The sequence below is a fragment of the Elaeis guineensis genome, chromosome 5, assembly GCF_000442705.2.
Source record: "Elaeis guineensis isolate ETL-2024a chromosome 5, EG11, whole genome shotgun sequence".
Taxonomy (NCBI): domain Eukaryota; kingdom Viridiplantae; phylum Streptophyta; class Magnoliopsida; order Arecales; family Arecaceae; genus Elaeis; species Elaeis guineensis.
The window spans coordinates 16,060,931-16,081,759 of NC_025997.2; the positions used below are offsets into that span (position 1 = coordinate 16,060,931).

Genomic DNA, 20,829 nt, shown 5'->3' on the forward strand with positions numbered 1-20,829 from the left:
AGATTTAAAACTGATGTTTCATAGAAAAAAAACTCGTTTGAATTCATATTTAATTTTAAGCAGTTGTATTGGGCTCCTCTTTTTTTTTTTAATAAATAAGAAACCCTATCTTATATTAAGCATAAGCTAAAGTTACATGCTTAAAGTGGATATATCAACTAAAACTTAAAGTTAATTATATGAATCATACTGTGATGATTCATGCCAGCATGTATTTAGTTCCACATCGATTATTCATCAAAAAAATTTTAATTACTTATGTAAGATCAAACAATCCAAATAATATCTTTTGACTGATTTTTTGAGTGAGATCCTGCATTGTTATAAATGATATCAGAGCGGAACGACCCATGACATATGTGGACTGGATACTGCAGCACTTGTTCATTAGGTTGATTATAGGTCGATTGTGGTATTTATGAATAAATGCATAAATTTGGATCTTAGTCCGATGAGAATGTCAGGATTTAAAAGGAATGAATGCGTAAAGATTCATATAAATGTATATTTAGTTCCACATCGATTATTCGGTGGAAAAATTTTAAATACTTATATTGGATAAAAGAACCCAAATACTATCTTTGACTGATTTTTTTGAATGAGACCATGAATTATTACACATATAGAGTATACAAAAGATGTAAAACCTTGCATCAGTCTCAAAGAAATAGGATAAAAATAGAAAGTACCTCTGTAGTGTGAAGGAACAATTGTACAGCCACCTATGAAAACTATAAAGACTACAAATGTAGCAATGCAGTAGTTCCATATGAAGCGAAGAAATGATCTGGCAGAACAGTCTCCTTTGTCCTAAGGAATGACAAAGAAACATCTACCAACATATTACCAGAATACATAAACAGAAACAGCATCTTCCTGGAATATGGCTGTGATAAAATCTTCCTGAGATATGGCAGTCATAATCAGCAAAGTTATGTAGAGAAGCAAAAATAGAGATCTAAAGCCCCATTATGAACTCCTCTAACCAGCATATCAATTCTCCCATCGAAACAGCAATAACCAGCCACGCAACAGTTACAAACCTGGAACATAATCCATAGTGGAATTGGGCCATTCAATCATAGCATCATGCGTAAAAATTATCCTTTCTCCCACGACTCATACTGCTACTTTCATTCGGCAACATTAGTCGAATTAAAGAAAATATTCGAACTTATAATTGCTTGGTTTATACTGCTATTGGTCAATTGAAACTGAGTGGACCGACCGTCGCTCACATCAAAACAATAAATCATGAACATTAAAAAAAAGAAAAAGAAAAAAAGACGGGCATGTGGTAACATTCCAAGCACTCAAAGTAACTTTCAAGCAAGACGACTTCCTAAAATTTTGAATAATTAATAAGCTAGTTGCGACCTACATGAGCAAACCTAAAAGAAATCAAGGTAACTCTCACCTGACGTGACTCTTGACCGCCTAAAGAATCTTAACGATCTTTATGGGTTAGAAGAAGGTTGGCTTTGTTTTCTCTTTGGTGCCTATTTCATCCGACGCCTTTCTTTACGCGCTCACTTGGCTCATAAGGTTCCGGTCGCCATCAATAATATTCTGAAGGATATACATCACACTAAAATCTTGCTTGCGTTGCTAGATCCATAAATTAAATCAATGTAACTACTAACAATATTGTATTATAGATTGAATCACATCTATATTTATAAGCATTTAGAACTATCTTTTAAGCAGACTAATTTGAATCTTAAAAAAAAAAAAAAAAAGATCGGATTTACTCAAAAAATAATTTTAAATATTTATAAATAAAATCTAATTCATCTTATAATTTAATATTTTAATAATTATATGATCTATTTTAAAATTTTTTTAAAATTTTGATCCAATCAAATAAATAAGTCTGAACCACAATACCAACAGCTCACATGGTTCTTAAAAAAAAATTAAATTATAATAGCCATCCTAAAATTTTGAGATAACTACGTATTTCCATCCGGTGTTCTAGAAATATATATTTTATTATTTAATTTTTACTATATACATAATATATAATTTTTTTCGAATATTTTTTATGAAATAAATTATTAATTTATTTAATAATTTTTATTAATATCATCATTTTTTTATTTATTTAAATTTTAAAATAATTTGTATTTTTTTAAAATTTAAAATTTTATATTTAATTAAAAATTTATATGTATATTTCTGAAATGGGTAGCAACATGAAATTATCCCTAACCTTCGGAGAGATCAGGATAATTTAGTTAAAAAAAAAAAAAAAAAAAAAAAACTGATCTCTATTGCGCGTTGCTGACGTAAGGAAGAGAATCCTCGGCGAGGGAGCAAACGAGAGAGAGGGAGAGGAGTGAGGTGGTGGTTGTATTGTATATTGTGGTGATTTGCATTGAAAGCAATCGAATCCCTTTGGGCTTTCCAAGTTACGATGTAATCCCGGAAATCGATGCGCTACCGCCATTTTCCAAAGTCCAAACATCCACTCGATCGTAGCGATCGCGAGACGGGATACGTCTCCCCGTGACTTACGCTGCTCCGCTCTCCCCCCAACGCCTCTCGCTCGGCTCGGCAGGGCAGCGTAGCCACGACGTACCGCCATTAGATTCCGTGCTCCTCACGAGATTGCCTTCTTTCTGACTGTCTCACTACGGGGAAAGCCGCTTCGCTCGGGTCCGACCGTTTACTCAAGACCAGTCCTCAATCACGTGAGACTCACGTGGAGGAGATCGATTTGTCCTGCCCCCTAACTCTACCCCTGCAATGGGGTATTTGGCCGTTGCTTGCAAGGTAGGATTTTGCCTCATGGTGTGTTGGGTGATTGATAACTTGTGTTGGGTACAGCTCATGCACAGGTGGAGATCAATAGGAAAGAGGGTCTGGTAGATGATTGTGATTTGATGGACAGGTGGGTTGTATATATCCAAACTCTCTGAGGCTGGTCCTTGTCTAGCTCAAATAATTTTAGGTCTTGCACATTGTCATTTTAGGTCTTAATCCATCAAAAAGGAAGGCAGGTGACTGAGGGGAGTAGGCTTTGATGTGTTTGGAGTTGGAATTGTCCGAACTGACCAGAGATATGAGTGGGATCTAGGTTTCACCTTTTGGATTGTCCCCTTCTTTGTCCATCTAAACCATGAAACAAGAGACTAGTTTGGTAGTCTGTCAGATATACGAGCGAAAACAGGATACCTGTGTGATAAAATGGGTTTCATGCATCTTCGCTTCCTATTCAACCTTCAACTTTGATTACTTCATTAGAGATGATTTGTTTCAAGTTCAACTTTAGAGACTGTTTGGTAGGAAATGATATTTTATATCATTTCAGTGACGTAAGATAAATGATGTGATCATTTTGTTTGGTGTTATAAAATTACATTAAGTGATGAAGGATTCGGTGATAAATTCAGTGATAGCATCACTGCACAATGTAGTGATGCTATCACCACACATACTCCAAGTGATAGTACATCACCGGATTCTAGTGATACGCTGAAATTATTTTAGAATAAAAATATATCTGGTCAGTAAATTGAGAAGAAAATAAAAATTTTTATTATTTTTTTTATAGATGTCTATCTACTAGATATCAATTTTATTTTTATTGACAGATTTACTTAAATGACATGGATATTATTTATTTATTTATTAGATATCTATTTTATTTTTATAGATAGATATGATTAATTGGCATGGATGGATCATGTTAAATTCTTCATGCTTTTTTTTTTTCATTTTATTTTGATGGACTAAATTATTCTCAATGGGAAGTCCTGATATTGATGATTAAAATTGGCTGAGCCTAATCAAATCTGATTATATATAATATTATTACAATATTATTTTAATAAATTTATTAAAATAAATATCTATAATAATAATAAATAAATAAATAAATAATATTATTACTATTGCTATATATTTTTGTGAAGAGTTATGAACGAAGAATATTTAAATAAATTATAAAATAATTATTATGTACTAATATATAAGGCTATTTATGATATTTTATATATTATCACTATCACTATTTGGTGATATACCAAATACAGTAAAGTTTTATTTCCAGTGATATACTAAACATGGTGATCACATATCATTCTAATATTTGCATATCATTTCAGTATTCATATCACTCTAGTGATCACATCACCTCAGTGATTATATCACCGGTGATATACCAAACAGCACTTATATATTTTTTTAAAATATTTAACCTGTCATATAATACACCGAAAATTTTAAAAAAGTCTCTCAAACTTATATCGTAGAAAATATGCCACATCTATGTTTAATTCCACATTTCTTGTTTGCTTTCTTAATATCATGTCAATGATAAAGGAAAACATCTTAAAATGGAAAAAGCATTTGCAAAAGATGGAGAATGATGAAAGAGATCAGAATTGTAGTGCAGGGTTAAGAAAAATGAAATATGATTTATCTTCAATGAATCAATTTCAGATTTGTAAGGTTTTCAAAATTTAAGAACGAATCTTGTCTGGTCCATCATAACCTAGATGTCGGCTTTAAATCAATCTTTGGTTAAGATGATAAGGATCATAAAATCATGAAGGCTTATGCCTACTGAATTGATGCTAACCTGGATCCTAGAAAGTGACGGAACATGAGAAATTTTGCCACATTCTTACCATAATTTCCTGCATTATGACTTTTGAGCAGGCAAAGTGCAGAATTCACCTTGCACTTTGGTGCTATTTGCAGCGCGCCCCGCCGCACCACCCCCCACAACCCAAGCGGTCGCCCTAATTTAACAGTCCACGTGTCGCTAGTTTCGCACCTATTTTGTGCTTGTGCCCAAATCTTATTGTCCCTCACCTCCCCAATGCAAGCAGAGCCTCGGAAATCCACTTGGTAAGATCAAAACTATGAGTACGAGAATTGGCGTGACCCTGCTCACTCCCCTCTCTCGAGAAAGAAGGCAACACCTTCTCGGTTTCCAAAGCGCCAAATCTAAACCCAAGCTGGGAAGCAAAACAAAGCCCGGTTAAGTCCCCTAGGCCATCTCGAGAATGGACATCTCTAGATCCATATCAATAATGAAATCCCCCTGCTCAGATAAATGAGAGTGAGAGGGGGGAAACCTTCCTCCCCAACTCATCAATCCCAATGACACCAAGGCTTAATACCCCTTTCCGATCCCCATCCAGGTGGAGGACCCTCTAAATACACCCCCATTTCTTACAGCTAGTGCTCATTTCTCACTGATATAAAAACATGGTAAGCGCATCTAAACAAGAAGAGAAGCTGGTTATCAAGTTCCTAGAATAATGGGAGCAAGGAAAGGAAGCACGAAAGAAACCAATTTCCTCTCTGTCTCTCTCTCTCACTGTTGAACCACACATCAAACCCCAAAACACACTTCCCATCACTTCACACAGTCCAATGCTCCCACCTCCCATCATTTTCAGTTAGACAGGTTTAAAGGAAGGGAAAGGGAGGAGATACATAAACCAAGGAGTGAGACATTGAGAGGTTTTGTGACACCTCACACATTCCCATGCACACACTACCCCACACTTCTCTTTCCATCTCTCTATACTTCCCCTTTGGCCACCATGTCTGTGCTCTATGTTATCTGCGGTAATGCTCACTCTCCCATGAATTATATCGCTCCACGGCTATAAACGTTCCTCTAAGGGTTACCCGAGAGCTTAGCCTCTGTACCCCTCTGGCCTATCTGTTATCTTTCGAAAGGTAGTTTCTTGGGTCTTTTCTCCTTCTTATTTCCTTTGCGATGTTTTCACACCACCATCTGTGTCTTGTTGGTTGACACAGTAGTTAGGACGTGATAGCACCCATCTTTTCTTGTCCATCAGATACTGATGTCTTATATCTCACTTGCCTCGCTCAAGTCCTCTTGACACTTCCTCTCTCTCTCTTTCTTTCCTACCAATCTTATCAATGACAAGAGGGTGTTGAGAACTGCGGTTTGGAGGGTTAGGGTGCTTTCTTCTTCATTATTGGTAGTGCTCGAGGAGGAGATAGGATCACTGGGTATGGACGTGATGAAGAGGAGGAAGGCGATGTGGCTCTACCCAAAGGTGGTGGGCTTCAATCCTCCTGAGAGATGGGGGCACTCGGCCTGTTTCTTTGAAGGGGTTGTTTATGTTTTTGGGGTAAGTATGAAATGAATCCTTAGTTGCTGCCTGTTCCCCTTGATATGGTATTTCTTGCTAGATTGAGTTCCTTTCTATTAGCTTCCGCATTTTGTCCTTGGTATATTAAGTAAAGAATAATTCATGATCATCAAAAGTTTTAGATTTTACTTCGCTTATGCTTTGAGTATTTAGAATAGTTATTGGCAACTTAATCAAGCTATGCTTTCTCTGCTACAGGTTTTGATTTACCTTTGTCCTGCTACTTACCTTTATATTGTTATTTGTGAAGTTTAAACCTTTTTGTAGTCTTATATACGTTGGTGCTTTTTCTGTCTGTTGATTGATTTTAGTGTACTTAATTTAGCAGGCCAAGCCAGGAATGCTTTACATCCCAGTGTTTTATTAAACTTTGTCTTGCTGCCTATTTTTGTAGTGTTATTTCTTGGAGCTTGTGCCGCTTTAGTCATATATTCTGCACTGTATGTATTGAACTTCAGTTTAATATATTTATTTTCGAGTTATTCGAGGTAGACACGTTTTTGGTTCTTAGCCTGGTTCTTTTTATTTTTCCCTTAAAAGAAGAGATAGGATTTCTACATGTTTCGTAATTTTTTTTATAAAAAAACCCTTTTTTTTTTTCATCTTATCATATAACTAATACAAGAACTTTCTGGTTAGAAAATAATTTTGGACATATGTTAAAAACTATATATTTGGAGTTGAGTTGAGTTTATTTCCTCGTTTTCTTCTAGATCTGTTTTAATATGTATATGTTTTTTATGTTCTTTCGGTGGAATGGTGCCCTGTATTTGCTCTCGTAAGTAAATTAATTTAACTTAGCAGAAAACATTATTTGTGCCATTAACTTGTCTTCCTTCTCGTCGTCTGTTCAATATCCATACCGAACGAGATCTATTAAGTTCACTCGCATTCAGATAACCTCAGTAAAAACCAGTTTAGTCTCTCAAATTTGGATTATTTACTATCTTGTAAAAAGTAGCTAAAGTTAAAATTTAATGCAAACCGGTTGGTGAATAGATTTTGCTAGATGTCCATGAAGCTTGTAGCTGTAGTCCTGTTTTCTCATCTCTTTCCTTTCTTTCTTGTCTTTTTTTTTTTTTTCTCTCAAGACCAGTGTTTTTTTACTAAATTAAATACTACATTGAGCTAGGACAATTAAAAGTCCTAGGTAGAGAAGAAATTTGTGTTTGATTAGTGACTTTGTCCTTTTTCTCTTGAGTACAGAAAAGTGTAAGGGAAGGGGAGGAAGCAGAGGTCTTTCTAGGTTCTAGATCACTGTTGGCACACAAAGTCAGAGAGAGAGAGAGAGAGAGAGAGATAACAACCATGGTGAGAGGGAGTGTGATACCTTTGTTCTTGTAACTTTTTTTTAATAACTAATGGCTTCTCTATACATTTTGCTAAATCTGTTATCAGAGACAGAAAGCAAATGTAATTAATTTGGATTCTGTACAAGTATGAACAGTTTCATCTCTTATCCCTGCAGGGCTGTTGCGGTGGATTACATTTTAGTGATGTCCTCACTCTTGATCTAGATACCATGGCCTGGAGCTCCCTTGTTACAACTGGTCAAAAACCTGGAAACCGAGACAGCCACAGCACGGCACTCGTAGGGCACAAGATGGTGGTATTAGGAGGTACAAATGGTTCGAGGAAGGTGAACGATCTTCATATATTAGATTTGCGGACAAAGGAATGGAGCAAACCCAATTACAAAGGCACCCCACCTTCACCTCGTGAAAGCCACACTGCCACATTGGTAGGAGATGATAAACTAGTTATATTTGGAGGAAGTGGAGAAGGGGAAGCAAATTACTTGAATGATGTTCATATACTGGACTTGAAGAGCATGACATGGACTTCTCCGGAAGTGAAAGGTGATAGACCTGCTCCAAGAGATAGCCACACTGCAGTTGCAGTTGGCAATAAGCTTCTTATGTATGGTGGTGATTGCGGTGATCGTTATCATGGAGAAGTTGATGTATTTGATATGGACACAATGACTTGGTCAAGGGTAAGGATTACTCATCTTTTTCTCATCTTAACATCCTTTCTGCCATATTTATGTTTTTTCCTTCCATATTAAGGCACCAGTTGAAGGAATGTGATCCATTGAATGGATGCCTGAAACAATTACAAATAAAAACAACTATTGCTTGTACATCATGTGGATTGTAATTGTCTCTTTATTAGCTCATGTCTTATTATGCGTGTGTCTTTGCCTATCAGCATATAGTTTGATTAGTAATGTCAACAATTGCCAAGTTTTGCATGCATCTCAATATAAGGCGAGTGAGAGTCGGAAGGATGGAGGGAGGGGGGTAATGTGTTGAAGTTATTGTTAAAAGGATAACCAAAATCAACCTCTGAATATTGATTACAATTTATATTTCATAACGTAAATTCATTCACTAGTGTCCAAATTCATTTCAATACTACCTTGACAGATCCTTCTATGGAGTATAATTGTTGAATTTCCATATTTCTAGGATGGTCCTGGATTTGGCATTTGAATTATTTATATTGGTATTTTAAATACAGCATTTTGTTGTCACGTTCATTTAAAGCAGCATAAACTTTGTTAGAAGATTCATGGTCTGCTGCATAATTTGAACTCAAACATCAGCCATTGCTATGGCTACTCTAGCTGCAGGGCAATCCCATCTGCTTCAAAAATGGCACCTAAGATATCACTATAGTTTCATTCTATCTGGTCAAGAAATTACTGAATCTTAATTCTGTTGGACAGTCTTAGCGAGACTGTTGCTCTAGAGATTCATGTGATGTCTTCTCTGATTCATATTATCAAATCTAAGTGCCTTCTCATGCCTGCATTGCTGTCCTATCCTCCAGCAGATAGCCCAATGAATCACATGGGAAAGCACCATGGTTGCATTATAAAAGTAAGATTAAAAAGGAACATTTCTGGCTGGCCAAGTGGCAAAGCTTTCTCACTTAGCTATGACGCTGGTCGTGCTCTCTGCTTTAGGATTATTCTGCTAAAATTAGGGCCTGAACAAGTGAATTTCGCTCTCGAATCTCGTGATAATTATATTTTGTTACAGTTGGCTGTTCAAGGATCTTCACCTGGAGTCCGAGCAGGCCATGCAGCAGTTAATATTGGGACTAAGGCTAGTATCCAGTGAAGTATCAGAAGCCAGCAAGTTTTGTTTGGTGATTTCTGAGATAAAAAGCTCATTGATTTTTTTTCTGCTTGTAATGTAGGTCTGCATTATAGGGGGAGTAGGTGATAAACAATATTATAGTGATGTCTGGGTTCTCGACTTGGGCACTTGTTTATGGGCACAACTTGATATATGTGGCCAACAACCACAAGGGCGGTTTTCTCATACTGCTGTAGTCACTGGCACTGATATTGCTATATATGGAGGGTAAGTCTCTGTGTGCAATGCCTCTACATTAGAGTTTGAAGAGATCAATTTGCTTTTAATGTGTCAATGCTTCAAATAATTGTGCTTTGCATTAGCAGTTGCGGGGAGGATGAACGCCCTCTCAATGAGGTACTGATTTTGCAGTTAGGGTCTGAGCACCCTAACGGTCGTTACAACATTTCCATGTGCAAAATTTTTGGTAACCACTGGAATCAAGAAAAGCGGAAATTTTTTAGAGGAACAGAAAATTTGGTAAGTGACAATTAGATTTTCAAGTACTAAGACCTAATAACATGAAGTGGCTCTGTTTCATCATTTTTTACTTACAAAGTTAGCTATCGTATATGATTGTACTGCAGAAAAATGTGGTTCTGAAAAGTGGAGAACTTTGTCAGCAATCTCGTGAAGTGGAGGCAGAACCAAGGAACTCTCTTTTACGTGGTTTGGGTAAGCCTTGTTCTATATTGAAATGAGTATATACTGTCCACATGCAGAGTTTCATACCCAAGATTTGCTTTTAACCTCAGATAATATGAAAGCAAAAAGGAGGAAAACTGGAGATGCTAGAGTGTGGGAAATTGAATCAGAACAGGAAGAACATTCTCTGTCGCTTTCTCAGCACTCATCTCCTTCACTATCCGATCAAGAGCAAAATACCATCAAGAAATTGTCGACTTCTGCCAATGACTCCATTCGACCCTCTCAACAAGTTGTTCACCACAAGCTACATCATCAGAGGGAGCCGTTAAATGGTGTTCAAAGGACTATTTTGGATGGACATATATCCGGTGGAGAATCCCCAAGACAGCCAAAGACAACACAATTTCTTCATGCTTTTCCGGAAGCAAGGCAAGAAGTTCAATTTCTAGCTGTAGATCAAAAGCCACAGCCAAGGCCTGCTGTTCTTCCATTGGTAGGCTATTGTTGCAACAATTCATCCTCTTCGACAAAATCTCTCTCTCTCTCTCTCTCTCTCTCTCTCTCTATATATATATATATATATATATATATATTATATGTGTGGCAATTCTCATTTGTTTGTTTACAGATTGGAGCTGAGGTTCATGGCATGGTGGATGGAGCATTTGACTCGGGGTACCTTATGACTGCTTATGTTAATGGCCAGATTCTCAGAGGTGTCTTGTTTGCTCCCGTAAGATATATACTCTCTCTGCCTTACCGAATTTAAAATAAAACTAAGGTCATGGTGAAGCGATCCTAATATCTGTTGGTCATGGAACTGCGATGATCAGGGACCAGGTGTAGCAGCTTCAAGGCCTGCAGTACATTCTCAGTGTCTAACAGGCTCCACTGCTGTTTCACAGCATTGTTCAACTGCTCCCACTCATGCTCTTCCCATCCATAGCAGGCAACATCCACAACCGACCACCTTTGTGCTGCCTGAATGCAGGCATCATGGGCGGCAGACGCACCGAGACAAAGCCCAACCAGCAAAGCTTAACAGTGATCTACAAGGTGTTGTCCTGACTCTGGGAGGACCTGGGGGAGGCAGTGGACCTTAGAACTGAACTACAACACTCGTGAAGTCTTTTTGAATTGACGTGTACTGTAAATTCTAATATTGGAAATAAGAATAGAAGTTTTTGAGTTGTTTAGCTTTAGGATTTGTTGTTGCAGTTGGTTTTGTTCCTTTGCCCTTGTTCCCTTTCTGCAGGGCATCCTTGGCGTTTTATTGTTAATCTTACATATAAATATTGATTTGGATGTAGTTTGCTTGCGAGCGATCGGCTGGTGTTTGGTCAATTGGTTTGCAGTCATTTTGTGATGGCCAATCTAATAAGTTGTACCTGACTGATTGTTATAAGCTTTTATCTGTGAGTGCTACCATTAGCTGCGGTTATTACTCTCCTTCCTACTCCAAAAGTGGTGGATCTTTTGAAGTAATATTTCCAGTGGTGGTTATATTTTTGTGAATTGACTTAGTTTATGTCAGTATTTTAAATTAATGGTGCTGCCTGAACAGAAGATGGTGAGGGTGGATTGCTGTTTGGGTTTGGGTGGTTTCTTTGATCCTGGCTGCGGTTCACTGCTTTTTAACACAAGAACTTGATGGAAGCACGGTTGTAGGTTCGGTTTTTTTTTTTCTAGATGAATTTGTGACTTGAGATCAGCTTTTTTCCTCGACCAGCTCTATTCTCGGCCAAAAGAACAAAATAGAAAAAAAACATCATTGAAAATTTTTTTAAAAAAGCATTTCCCTCTCAGCTATTTTTTTTTCAGAATAATTACTTCTCTCTCATAGTCATACTTAGAACTAATCATTTGACGGTTCCTCCGCAATTCATATGGTCTCTTAAAAAATTAATTATTTTAACCATAAATTTAGGTCTGCTTAATTGAAAATGAAAGGCTTCAGGTTTTAATACTAGCCATAAACCTATCTTTTGGATGGTTTAAGGACACCTATTTACATACCACAAGTTTGAACAAATAACTTGTAGACTTCGTGTGAATGTACTATATTGTTGATCTTTAAGATATAATTCTAACATATAGGTGATTGAGATATCTTTTCTCTTTTTTTTTTTTTCTTAGGGAAGGGGAGTAGGAATTGCCACCCAATTTTATTAAAAGCTGAAATTATTAACAAAAATATCTAGTAAGCAGCAATAGGGGTGTTAAGGCTCTATTGTTATTTGACAGAGAATCAATGGAGTGCATAAAGGTTGGTATCAAGAAATCGTCTAGGCGTGAATTGGTGCTGAAGTGAGGCTGCTCGAGGTGGGGGTTTTATTAGAAATGTAGCTGCCACAGACTGGCCAAGTTGATAAGGGGATACGCACTAGATACATCAATTTTCTCCATAGATTCTCATGGCTAGTTCTTAATTTTTCTGAACATAAGCAATAGGCGATTGAGACATCACTCCCAATCTCAAGACAAAATGGTAAATATGTTGATTTACAGAATAAAACATTAATGTATAATCTAAACTTTGTAAAACATCTGGTGCTGTGGTGTAGTCGGTTATCACGTCAGTCTTACACACTGAAGGTCCCCAGTTCGAACCTGGGCAGCACCATACTAAGTTTTTCTTTGAACTTTATTTTATCTTCATTCACTATTATGTTAAACCTTCCTTTTCTGATCTTTACTTCTATTTTTATTTTTACTTTTCACTCAAATTTAATTTTCTTCAATTTTATTTTTTTATCTCTGTACTTTTCACACATGAAAGGTGGCTTGGATGTCCCTAATCTATCAACTATAGAATGCTATTGAAGATCTTTAAGAAGGCATTTTAATGATGATGAAGATATATTAGGTTTTGAAGCAGAAGATATCCAATGTACTTAATTATGATCACTTTTTTTTTCTTCGAACAAAGTCCAACATCTCAAAATCTATTAATTAAATTTAGCTGCAGATCCAATTGTTGCTGCTCATCCTTTCAGAATTGATGATTAAAAATGGTTATAAAAGAATGATGCAGATCACTTCCATAAATAAGAATGATTATTATAAACTTTTTCTTTTTCCACTCAATCGTAATTTTCATTTGCCTTATTTTTTATTTCTTTACTTCTCACATTCGAAAGGTAGCTTGGATGTCCTTAAACCATAGTTTATAAAATACTATTGGGGATCCTCAACATAGTATTTCAATGATTGTGAAGATATACTATATTCTGAAGCAGAATAATGCCCAGAGTAGTCAATTATTCAAACACATAAGGCCTCTTTGCTCTTTTCTTCAAATAACATCCAACATTTCAAGATCTCAAAATTCGAAATTAGATATGGATCAAACTGTAGCTGTTTGTCTGTTAGCTTAAGTCAAGTGGACATTATGTCCATGGTTTATTAAATTATATCGAATTTTACATCACTTGTCTAGTACTGGGATTAATATTGATGAGATGGATGAACCTTAAGTATTATCCTCTCTATCCATTTTAATCGAACATTTGATCACTATCTTATTTCATGGCATGGAGTTATTTATGATGCAAAGTTATCAGTACAATCTATTTATGAAAAGGAAAGGGAGACCATAACATTCAGGAACGCTAGGCAAAATTCAATGGCTTAAGGGAGGGTAAAAGGAGACCATTCTTAAAAAGAAAATAATCAACTCGTTTAGCGAAAATTGATATTACGATGCAACAAAGAAACAGACCAAGAATCCACTTTATTTACTTATTTATTTTTTATTTTATATGAAGGAATAGAAGGCAACATATCCTCAACATGGAAGTACAGGAGATCCAAATCTCAGAAAAAAATGAAAAAAAAAAATCAACTAATAACGTATTTTCCTTTGGATGCATGGAAGAGCAATAAGGACATCTTATTTCCATATTTGAACTTCTGGTACTTCATTTGCGCATTCTTAGTCTTCATCAGTCATAATAGATCTTCTAGTGTGATGTACTAGTGTCACGTATGACTGACCATCATCTTATTTTTGTTTTCTACATGAAGATATCCATCAATGTGTCAAACAAGGTTTTTTTGTTTGCTTTTAATAACAACAACAACAACAACAACACTTCAATGCTGTTTCATATATCAAAGTGGCTTTTCAGCTGTCCCCAACCAATCCTCCTGCTTCCTCCTGTGCAAAGCCTTGAGAATACCCAGGTGGTAGATTTGTGGTTCATATTATGCACCAAGAGGTAAGTTATAGTTTCAGAGGGTGAGAGTACCGTTTGCAATGATGTTTAAGTAACCTAGCTGCTCATATTGTAAAACCTGATAGGAGAGTAATGATGCTCAGAGATTACTTAGAAGAAATCTGGGGTTGTCTTTATGAATCCCTCACCAAGATTCCTAAATAGGATTGCTAATTCACAGTATTATCTAATGTTTACAGTGAATCTAGTAAATTACTTACAGATAGAAAAGGATTGTGCTGTATCATGATACATGAAGTTCTTATGGTCTCGGTTAGTTCAGATAATAATAAAAAGGTAGCTAGAAAACCATGGATGATGAAATGAAATCTGTTATTATGCTGATACTGTAAACTAAGTGTATCAATTTTCAAAATGAAGAAAATGAATGTAAAATATAAGAATTTAATTATGCTCAATGTACAATTTCTTGTAGACCATAAAAAAAAAGAATGGCTGACAAAGGATCTTTCCTCCATCCGCAAGTAGAATAAGCAAATATTTCTTGAAAAAAAAAAAAGAAGAATAACAAATATGGTGCAATGCACATTGTGAGTGTTCCAAACAACCTGAACCGGAGAGGAGAAAGAAAAGTTCCTCCTGTCAACATCATGATATCATCATTCTAATTGTTATGCACATATTATGAACATAGAGTAAAAACAACACAATGTGATCTTTCTAAACTATGCGTTTTGTTCCCTGTCACAATCATAAAAATATATTACATGTCTCTTGCAGCATCTCCTAATGCACTAATTTATGACAAGCCATGGATTTCTTTCAGTATGCTACAAGCAACATATAATTGCAGAGTTTATGAATTTGGATAGCAAACACCGCATTTTTTTAAAGAAAGATTATTACATTTTTAACAGATACTTCACCTTTGCAATATGCAAATAATCTGCCTGCTTACTAGCGAGCTTTACTTTTATCTTTTACATTTCCATCATCTTTCATATTAATAGACCAAACTTGTATTTTCCTTTGGTTTCCCATTAACCAAAAAAAAAGCTTCAAAAGCTAACAAAAGCTGAAATGTTACACAACTCATAGGGATGCTCTAATAGTTTATCCTAGTCATCTTGCTGAATGAGGATAATGAGTCTAAAAGTGTTATTAGATATGATTACCATGAACATATTGAATAATTTAAGACTAAATGACAAAAAATTATAGGTTTCCAACAAATATTCTCAGAAAGAGTTAGCAACAAACAGACCAACATAAATGCCACAGACCTATGATCAAGAGATGAGCATTTGCTTGAACTCTTCGATACAGATTGCCATCAGTTTAAAGAGCCTGCCTTTATGCATAAAATAGTTCATTAAAATAACATAACGAACAAACAATAAACCAACCAAACCAAGGAAGACCCTTCAAAGAACCAAAAGGCAGAAGTGTTTTTATTGTTCATCCCTTTGCAATCACCAACCAAAATGCCACTGCCACGCCAACTAACAGTTGTTAAAGCTATTCATCCATGCAGCAGTCAGAGATTTTCTCATCGCCCCTTTGGATTGACGAGCTGGGAAAACACCACGCTATCATTTTGGCCATCTGAGTCCACACTCACCTCACTCCCACCACCAATCACCATTGGGCTGTGACTACCAGAGTTACCATCGCTGGTAGCTGACTCCAAGCTACTAGGAGCTTCGGCTGTCACTGGCTTCCCTGTCTCAAAATTCTCCTGCAATTGGAGAGCAAACTCGAGATTCCACAACACGTCGCCCATATAAGGCCTATCAACTCCTTGGTCAGACAAGCACTTCTCTGCAGTCTCTGCAAACTTCTTCAAGCACTCAGGACCGATCTTTCCTTTGACATTCGGATCGATGATGTCGCCGAGAGCTCCCCTCCTTTGGCAATTCAAGGCCCAGTCTGCAAGACTAACCTGCTCCCTTGGAAGAGTTGGATTCAGTGCTGGCCTTGCACACAGGACCTCAAAGAGAACCACTCCAAAGGAGTAGACATCAGATTTTTCAGTCAGTTGCTGCCTCCTGAAGTACTCTGGATCTAAATAACCAAAACTTCCCTTCACCATTGTGCTGACATGGGTTTGATTCATCATCGGCCCGGTCTTCGACAATCCGAAGTCTGAAACTTTCGCAACCCATTTCTCATCCAGGAGAATGTTGGTGGTCTTCACATCCCTGTGAATTATGGTATGCTTGGCACCAGTGTGAAGGTAGTGAAGTCCCTTTGCTGCTCCGATGCAAATTTCCAGCCTCTGCTTCCATGGCAGAGGAGGCGTGTTGCTCTTATATAGATGCTCCCTTAGAGTCCCATGAGCCATGTAATCATAAACCAAGATCATCTCACCATTCTCTTCGCAGAAACCGATTAACGAGACCAAATGCCGGTGCCGGAGCTTCGAAAGCATCTCGATCTCGGTCCGGAACTCGTGAACGCCCTGCTCTGAAGAAGGGTTCGATCTCTTGATAGCCACCTTGAGCCCTCCATCCATAGTTCCTCTGTAGACCTTGCCGAAGCCACCAACTCCAATCACAAGTGACTCATCGAAGTTCTTCGTTGCATGTTTGATCTCAGCAAAGGAGAAATGCCTGCAAAGATTTGAAGCCAAGGCTGACACATGGTTGCTCGCAGTGCTCTTTCCGGAGATCGTCGACTTGCTCGCCGACGTATGCGAATTCCCTCCATAGAGTGGCAACCATGCTGATCCCCCACTGGACTCTTTCCCAACCTCCTCCTTCTTGCGCTGATACACTGCAAAGCAGATGGCGAAGACCAATCCCACCGCAGCGGCCCCGCCGGCTGCCTCGCCGATAATTTTTGCCTGATTGCTGGATTTGGAGGAAAACCCCTTCTGTTTAGGATCCATTTCGGCTGCGGTGAGCATCACAGAGGGGTCGGGATTCGGTCCTGCCAAGTTCCCAGTGGTGTCATTCACTTTGAAGACCTCCAAACCATTCAGGATGGAATCATAGTACTCAGGCTGCGCCGATGCAGAGGGGTGCAAAGCCACCCATAGCTCCTCATCACCAGCGCCGTCGGTCATAAACACCACATAGTCCTTGTACACCGGCACACCCTTCTTGGAGGTCCACGCAATGACATCAACGGAGGCCTCCGCCGTCTGGTTGTCGACGAAGATGTCGAACACCCTCTGATTGACTTTGCTCATCTGGAGCTCGCAGAAATGGAGCCTCACCATGTAAGTGAAGTTGCCATCAACTTGGAGGATCCAAGTGAGGTTGTAGTTCATGTTAACTGAATTGTCCGGGCCCATCGATCTCGCCGTCCGGTAGACGTCTACCGGAGCCATATACTGCGGTGTGCTGTCTGAATACTTGATCTTGAGCTTGTCACCAGCTGAGAAGGTGACACCAAAGCCAGAGCCATAGATGTATGGGGAGTCATCGTACCAAGTTCGGCTGAGACCTGAGTCATTGGTTGCCGGAATATACCCTCCGCCGACATTGAGACGATACACTGTCTGCAGTGCCGAGCTTCCAACGTCCGTGGTCCGATCAGAGTATCCGACCGTTTTCGCCGGCTGACTGAAGATTTCAGGCATGGAAATGATCTCAATTCCGTTGATGAAAGCATAGGAGCCGTCATACTTGTCTGATGGCGTGAAGGTGAGGCTTATCGAGCCATCGGAGGACGGCATGATGGAGAATTCTTTAACAAGGTAGGCTTGTGTCAATGCCTTGGTGGTGATGTAGGCACTGAAGTTGCGAAGGAGGGTGACGCCGCCCGAAGCGGAGACCGCAAAATAGGAATTCTCGGGGGCGAGACCGTTGTAGGTGGAGGGATAGAAATGGAGGCGGATCCAATGGCGGGCTGTCTTGTTGACGGAGAATTTGTAGGTGGATTCCGACGTGAAGACCCTCGCCGTCATGTACGGGACCGCCGAGGGGAGCGACGGGTCTTGCGAGGCGGCGGTCGCCGTGGCTGAGTTCTTCGTGGAGACGCCAAACTTGGAGGTGTCGTCCGCCGACCATTTCCGGCCATCGGCGTCAGCGGCGTCGGACGATGAGCCACAGTTTACGAGAAATGAATCCGAGGGGGTGTAGCCCTGGGAGTCGGCAGCAGCGGCGATGGTAGCGAGGAGAAGACAGAGGAAGAGGAGGTGAAGTCTAATGGACATGGCTTGGAGAGAAGATTGGTAATTCTTTTGGCAAACAGGAAAACAAGAGAAAAAGAAGAAGAGTAGAATAGAAAAGAGTCCTCTTGTACTTTTTGGAGAACAAGAGGAGTGGGTTCTTTTGGGTATCAATATGGTTTCATGTGGGTTGGGTTAAGCCATGGCTGGAGGAGTGGGGAAGGAAGGATTGGTGAAGATTAACGGAAGAAAGAAAGAGAAAAGAGGAAATTATAGAACATTTTGTTTTTCTTTCCTCGGTTTTTTTGTTGCTTTGCTTGATTTTTTTTTTCTTTCCTTTTTGGTAGGGAGGAAGGAGAGCTGCATTGATTGAGGAGGCTAGCCGTTAGAGGTGGGAGCGTGGGAGAAGAAAGCGGTCTAAATTGGTTATTATTTTCCGGCGCGAAACGCTTAGGGTGGAGGGGAGGTTATAATTACTGGATTTGTTCCCTGTTGTGGCTTCAGAAGAGGGAGCGGTTCGTCCCCCCAAAAGGTGGTTAGTATGCCGTGTCTGAGGTGAGGTGCATTGTGATTGTGGGAAGTCTGTGCTGGATTTAATATATGACAACCAGACAGCCAAAGAAGGCTCCATGGTGTTCTGTCGTTGGATCGTCGGCCTCTTGGATCGAATGATTTCATGAGGTAAAGCTTATAAGCTGGATCTTTGAAGTAGTGGGGAAAAGATCAGCTATGGAGTAACTGCCTCTGTATGTGAAGTGGAGATCATTGGATCATTCTCAAGTAACTGATGTAGTTATATAGGTATCTGAGCTTGTAAGGTAGCACAAGGCATTAATTACTTGAGGCCGTTTCTTAATTGCCTGTGTACTGTTAATAAAATGATTTCTAGATTGCTCACTTCTAACAAAAATGAAAAATTTATGAAAGGAAATTCTTTCGGAAAACATTTGCTGCATGAAGTTCAGTTTGCTGGCCAAATATAATAGTCATTGTATTCCACCTTGGTCCTTCTTAACCTGAACTTTTTATGTTCTAATATACTCTTCCATAATTCCAACTTATGAGTAACTTTGCCTATATTTTATACATGGCTGGTCCCAATCCTGGATAAAGAAAGGTTGTGATAGGTTGAAGCCCCATAATCGTAGGGGTGGTACCTCACCTAGCATGCTACTGTTGTGGCTAAAGGCTCGTAGTTTCGTACACGAAGTATTGTCCATTCAAGTCCTATGGATCTCACAATTTTGTCCTTCAAAAAATATCTCACGTGAGAAGAATGGTCACCTCTTATATAAATCAAAGTATTCTTGACTCACAATCAATATGGGACTAATGATGTTCTTCCTTCTATACCACAATAGAAATATTATCCAAAACTAAAATATGAAAATATTAAACTTAAAATTCAATTAGGGTGTTGCAGTATTTTTGAGGTAAAAATAGGTTGTAAGGTGCACATGCATAAAATATGATAGCATTGTATTAAAAATAACTATTGATATTTGTAAATTAATATAAGATGGCATAGGAACCTCTCCTTTCACTACAATAATTTGTAATATTAGTGATGGAAAATAAATCCATCACTAATAATAGTCTTTAACCACCACAAAAATGACCCAAAAAATTAGCTGACAGCAAAAGCCGTCGCTAATAAATTTAATTTTTTTAAAATTTTTTTGGTTATAATTATAATTAAATTAATTAATTATCTACTGCTATTAGCAACGAAAAAAATTACCATCACTAATAATTTTGAAAAAAAATATTTAAAAATTATGAAAAATTTTTTTTTTTTGATAACAGTAATAGCGACGGTGATTAGCTTTTAGAGACTGAAGATTGCCGTTGCTAATATGCTAACCAAAACTATGATATGCCGATGGCATTAGCGACAGCCATCTTTGTCGTTGTTAATAGTCCACTAAAAATACTCCCTGACCCGCAGGAGAAAAAATTTTTTTTGTGCCTCATCCCCTCCCCTTCGCGTAATTCCCCCCTCTCCGACACCTTCTTCCCCCCCTCTCTGGTGCCTCCTTCCCGATGGTTCTCCCCCTCCCTGATGCTCCCTTCCTGGCGGTTCCCTCCTTCCTGCGCTCCGACATCCTGTAACCCCAAGCCCGCACTTCGACCATGCTCATAGTCGCCCCGACCCCATCGGCCCCGACCTCGCTGCCCTGACCCCACCGATCTGACCCCACAGGCCCTACCTAGGCGCCCCCAGCCTGCGGCCCTAACCCTGTGGCCCCTGCCTTACCGGCTTGACCCCACAGCCCCGACTCACGCTGCCTTCTCATGGATCCATCCCCACACCCTCGTCTCCACAGCCGCATCCCCGAGCAGGCGTCTCATCCTCGAGCCATCCCCTCGTGCCTTCATCCCACATGGCAGCCCACCTTTTGCTGTGAGTATTAGCAACGACTAATGCCGTCACTAAAAATTAATTTTTTTATTTAAATTATATTAATTAAGTATAATTAGATATTAAAAAATTAATTAAATAAATATTGATTTGATTAATTAATTAGATATTTAATTAATTAATTAGAAGTATATGATTTGGGTCTCGGTATGCAGAGTGCTAGGATTGAGAAATG

General features: G+C 38.5%; 2 protein-coding genes and 1 non-coding gene across 3 annotated transcripts; 2 read left to right on the forward strand and 1 right to left on the reverse strand.

Moving 5' to 3' along the window:
* Positions 1-5,850: 5,850 nt before the first annotated feature.
* LOC105045009 (uncharacterized) lies at positions 5,851-11,262 on the forward strand. The gene is made up of 9 exons (XM_010923160.3): positions 5,851-6,122; positions 7,612-8,139; positions 9,191-9,256; positions 9,351-9,517; positions 9,616-9,769; positions 9,877-9,964; positions 10,045-10,430; positions 10,566-10,670; positions 10,771-11,262. Exons 1-9 carry the CDS (start codon positions 6,003-6,005, stop codon positions 11,038-11,040), a joined length of 1,884 nt encoding a protein of 627 aa, XP_010921462.1. The 5' UTR covers positions 5,851-6,002; the 3' UTR covers positions 11,041-11,262.
* Positions 11,263-12,486: 1,224 nt separating this feature from the next.
* On the forward strand, positions 12,487-12,560 carry TRNAV-UAC (transfer RNA valine (anticodon UAC)). The gene has a single exon. It is a non-coding gene; the product is annotated as a tRNA-Val (tRNA).
* A 2,822-nt stretch (positions 12,561-15,382) lies between these two features.
* LOC105045010 (receptor-like protein kinase ANXUR2) lies at positions 15,383-18,564 on the reverse strand. Its single transcript, XM_010923161.4, has one exon. It carries the CDS (start codon positions 18,275-18,277, stop codon positions 15,665-15,667), a length of 2,613 nt encoding a protein of 870 aa, XP_010921463.2. The 5' UTR covers positions 18,278-18,564; the 3' UTR covers positions 15,383-15,664.
* Positions 18,565-20,829: the final 2,265 nt, after the last annotated feature.

What these genes read in the sequence shown, in the direction of transcription:
- LOC105045009 (XM_010923160.3), top strand. Translation starts at nt 6,003, where the DNA reads ATGGACGTGATGAAGAGGAGGAAGGCGATGTGGCTCTACCCAAAGGTG. An exon ending in GGGTTGTTTATGTTTTTGGG is followed by an intron (nt 6,123 to 7,611) that starts GTAAGTATGAAA and finishes TTATCCCTGCAG; the next exon opens with GGCTGTTGCGGTGGATTACA. An exon ending in GATATTGCTATATATGGAGG is followed by an intron (nt 9,518 to 9,615) that starts GTAAGTCTCTGT and finishes TTGCATTAGCAG; the next exon opens with TTGCGGGGAGGATGAACGCC.
- LOC105045010 (XM_010923161.4), bottom strand. Translation starts at nt 18,277, where the DNA reads ATGTCCATTAGACTTCACCTCCTCTTCCTCTGTCTTCTCCTCGCTACC.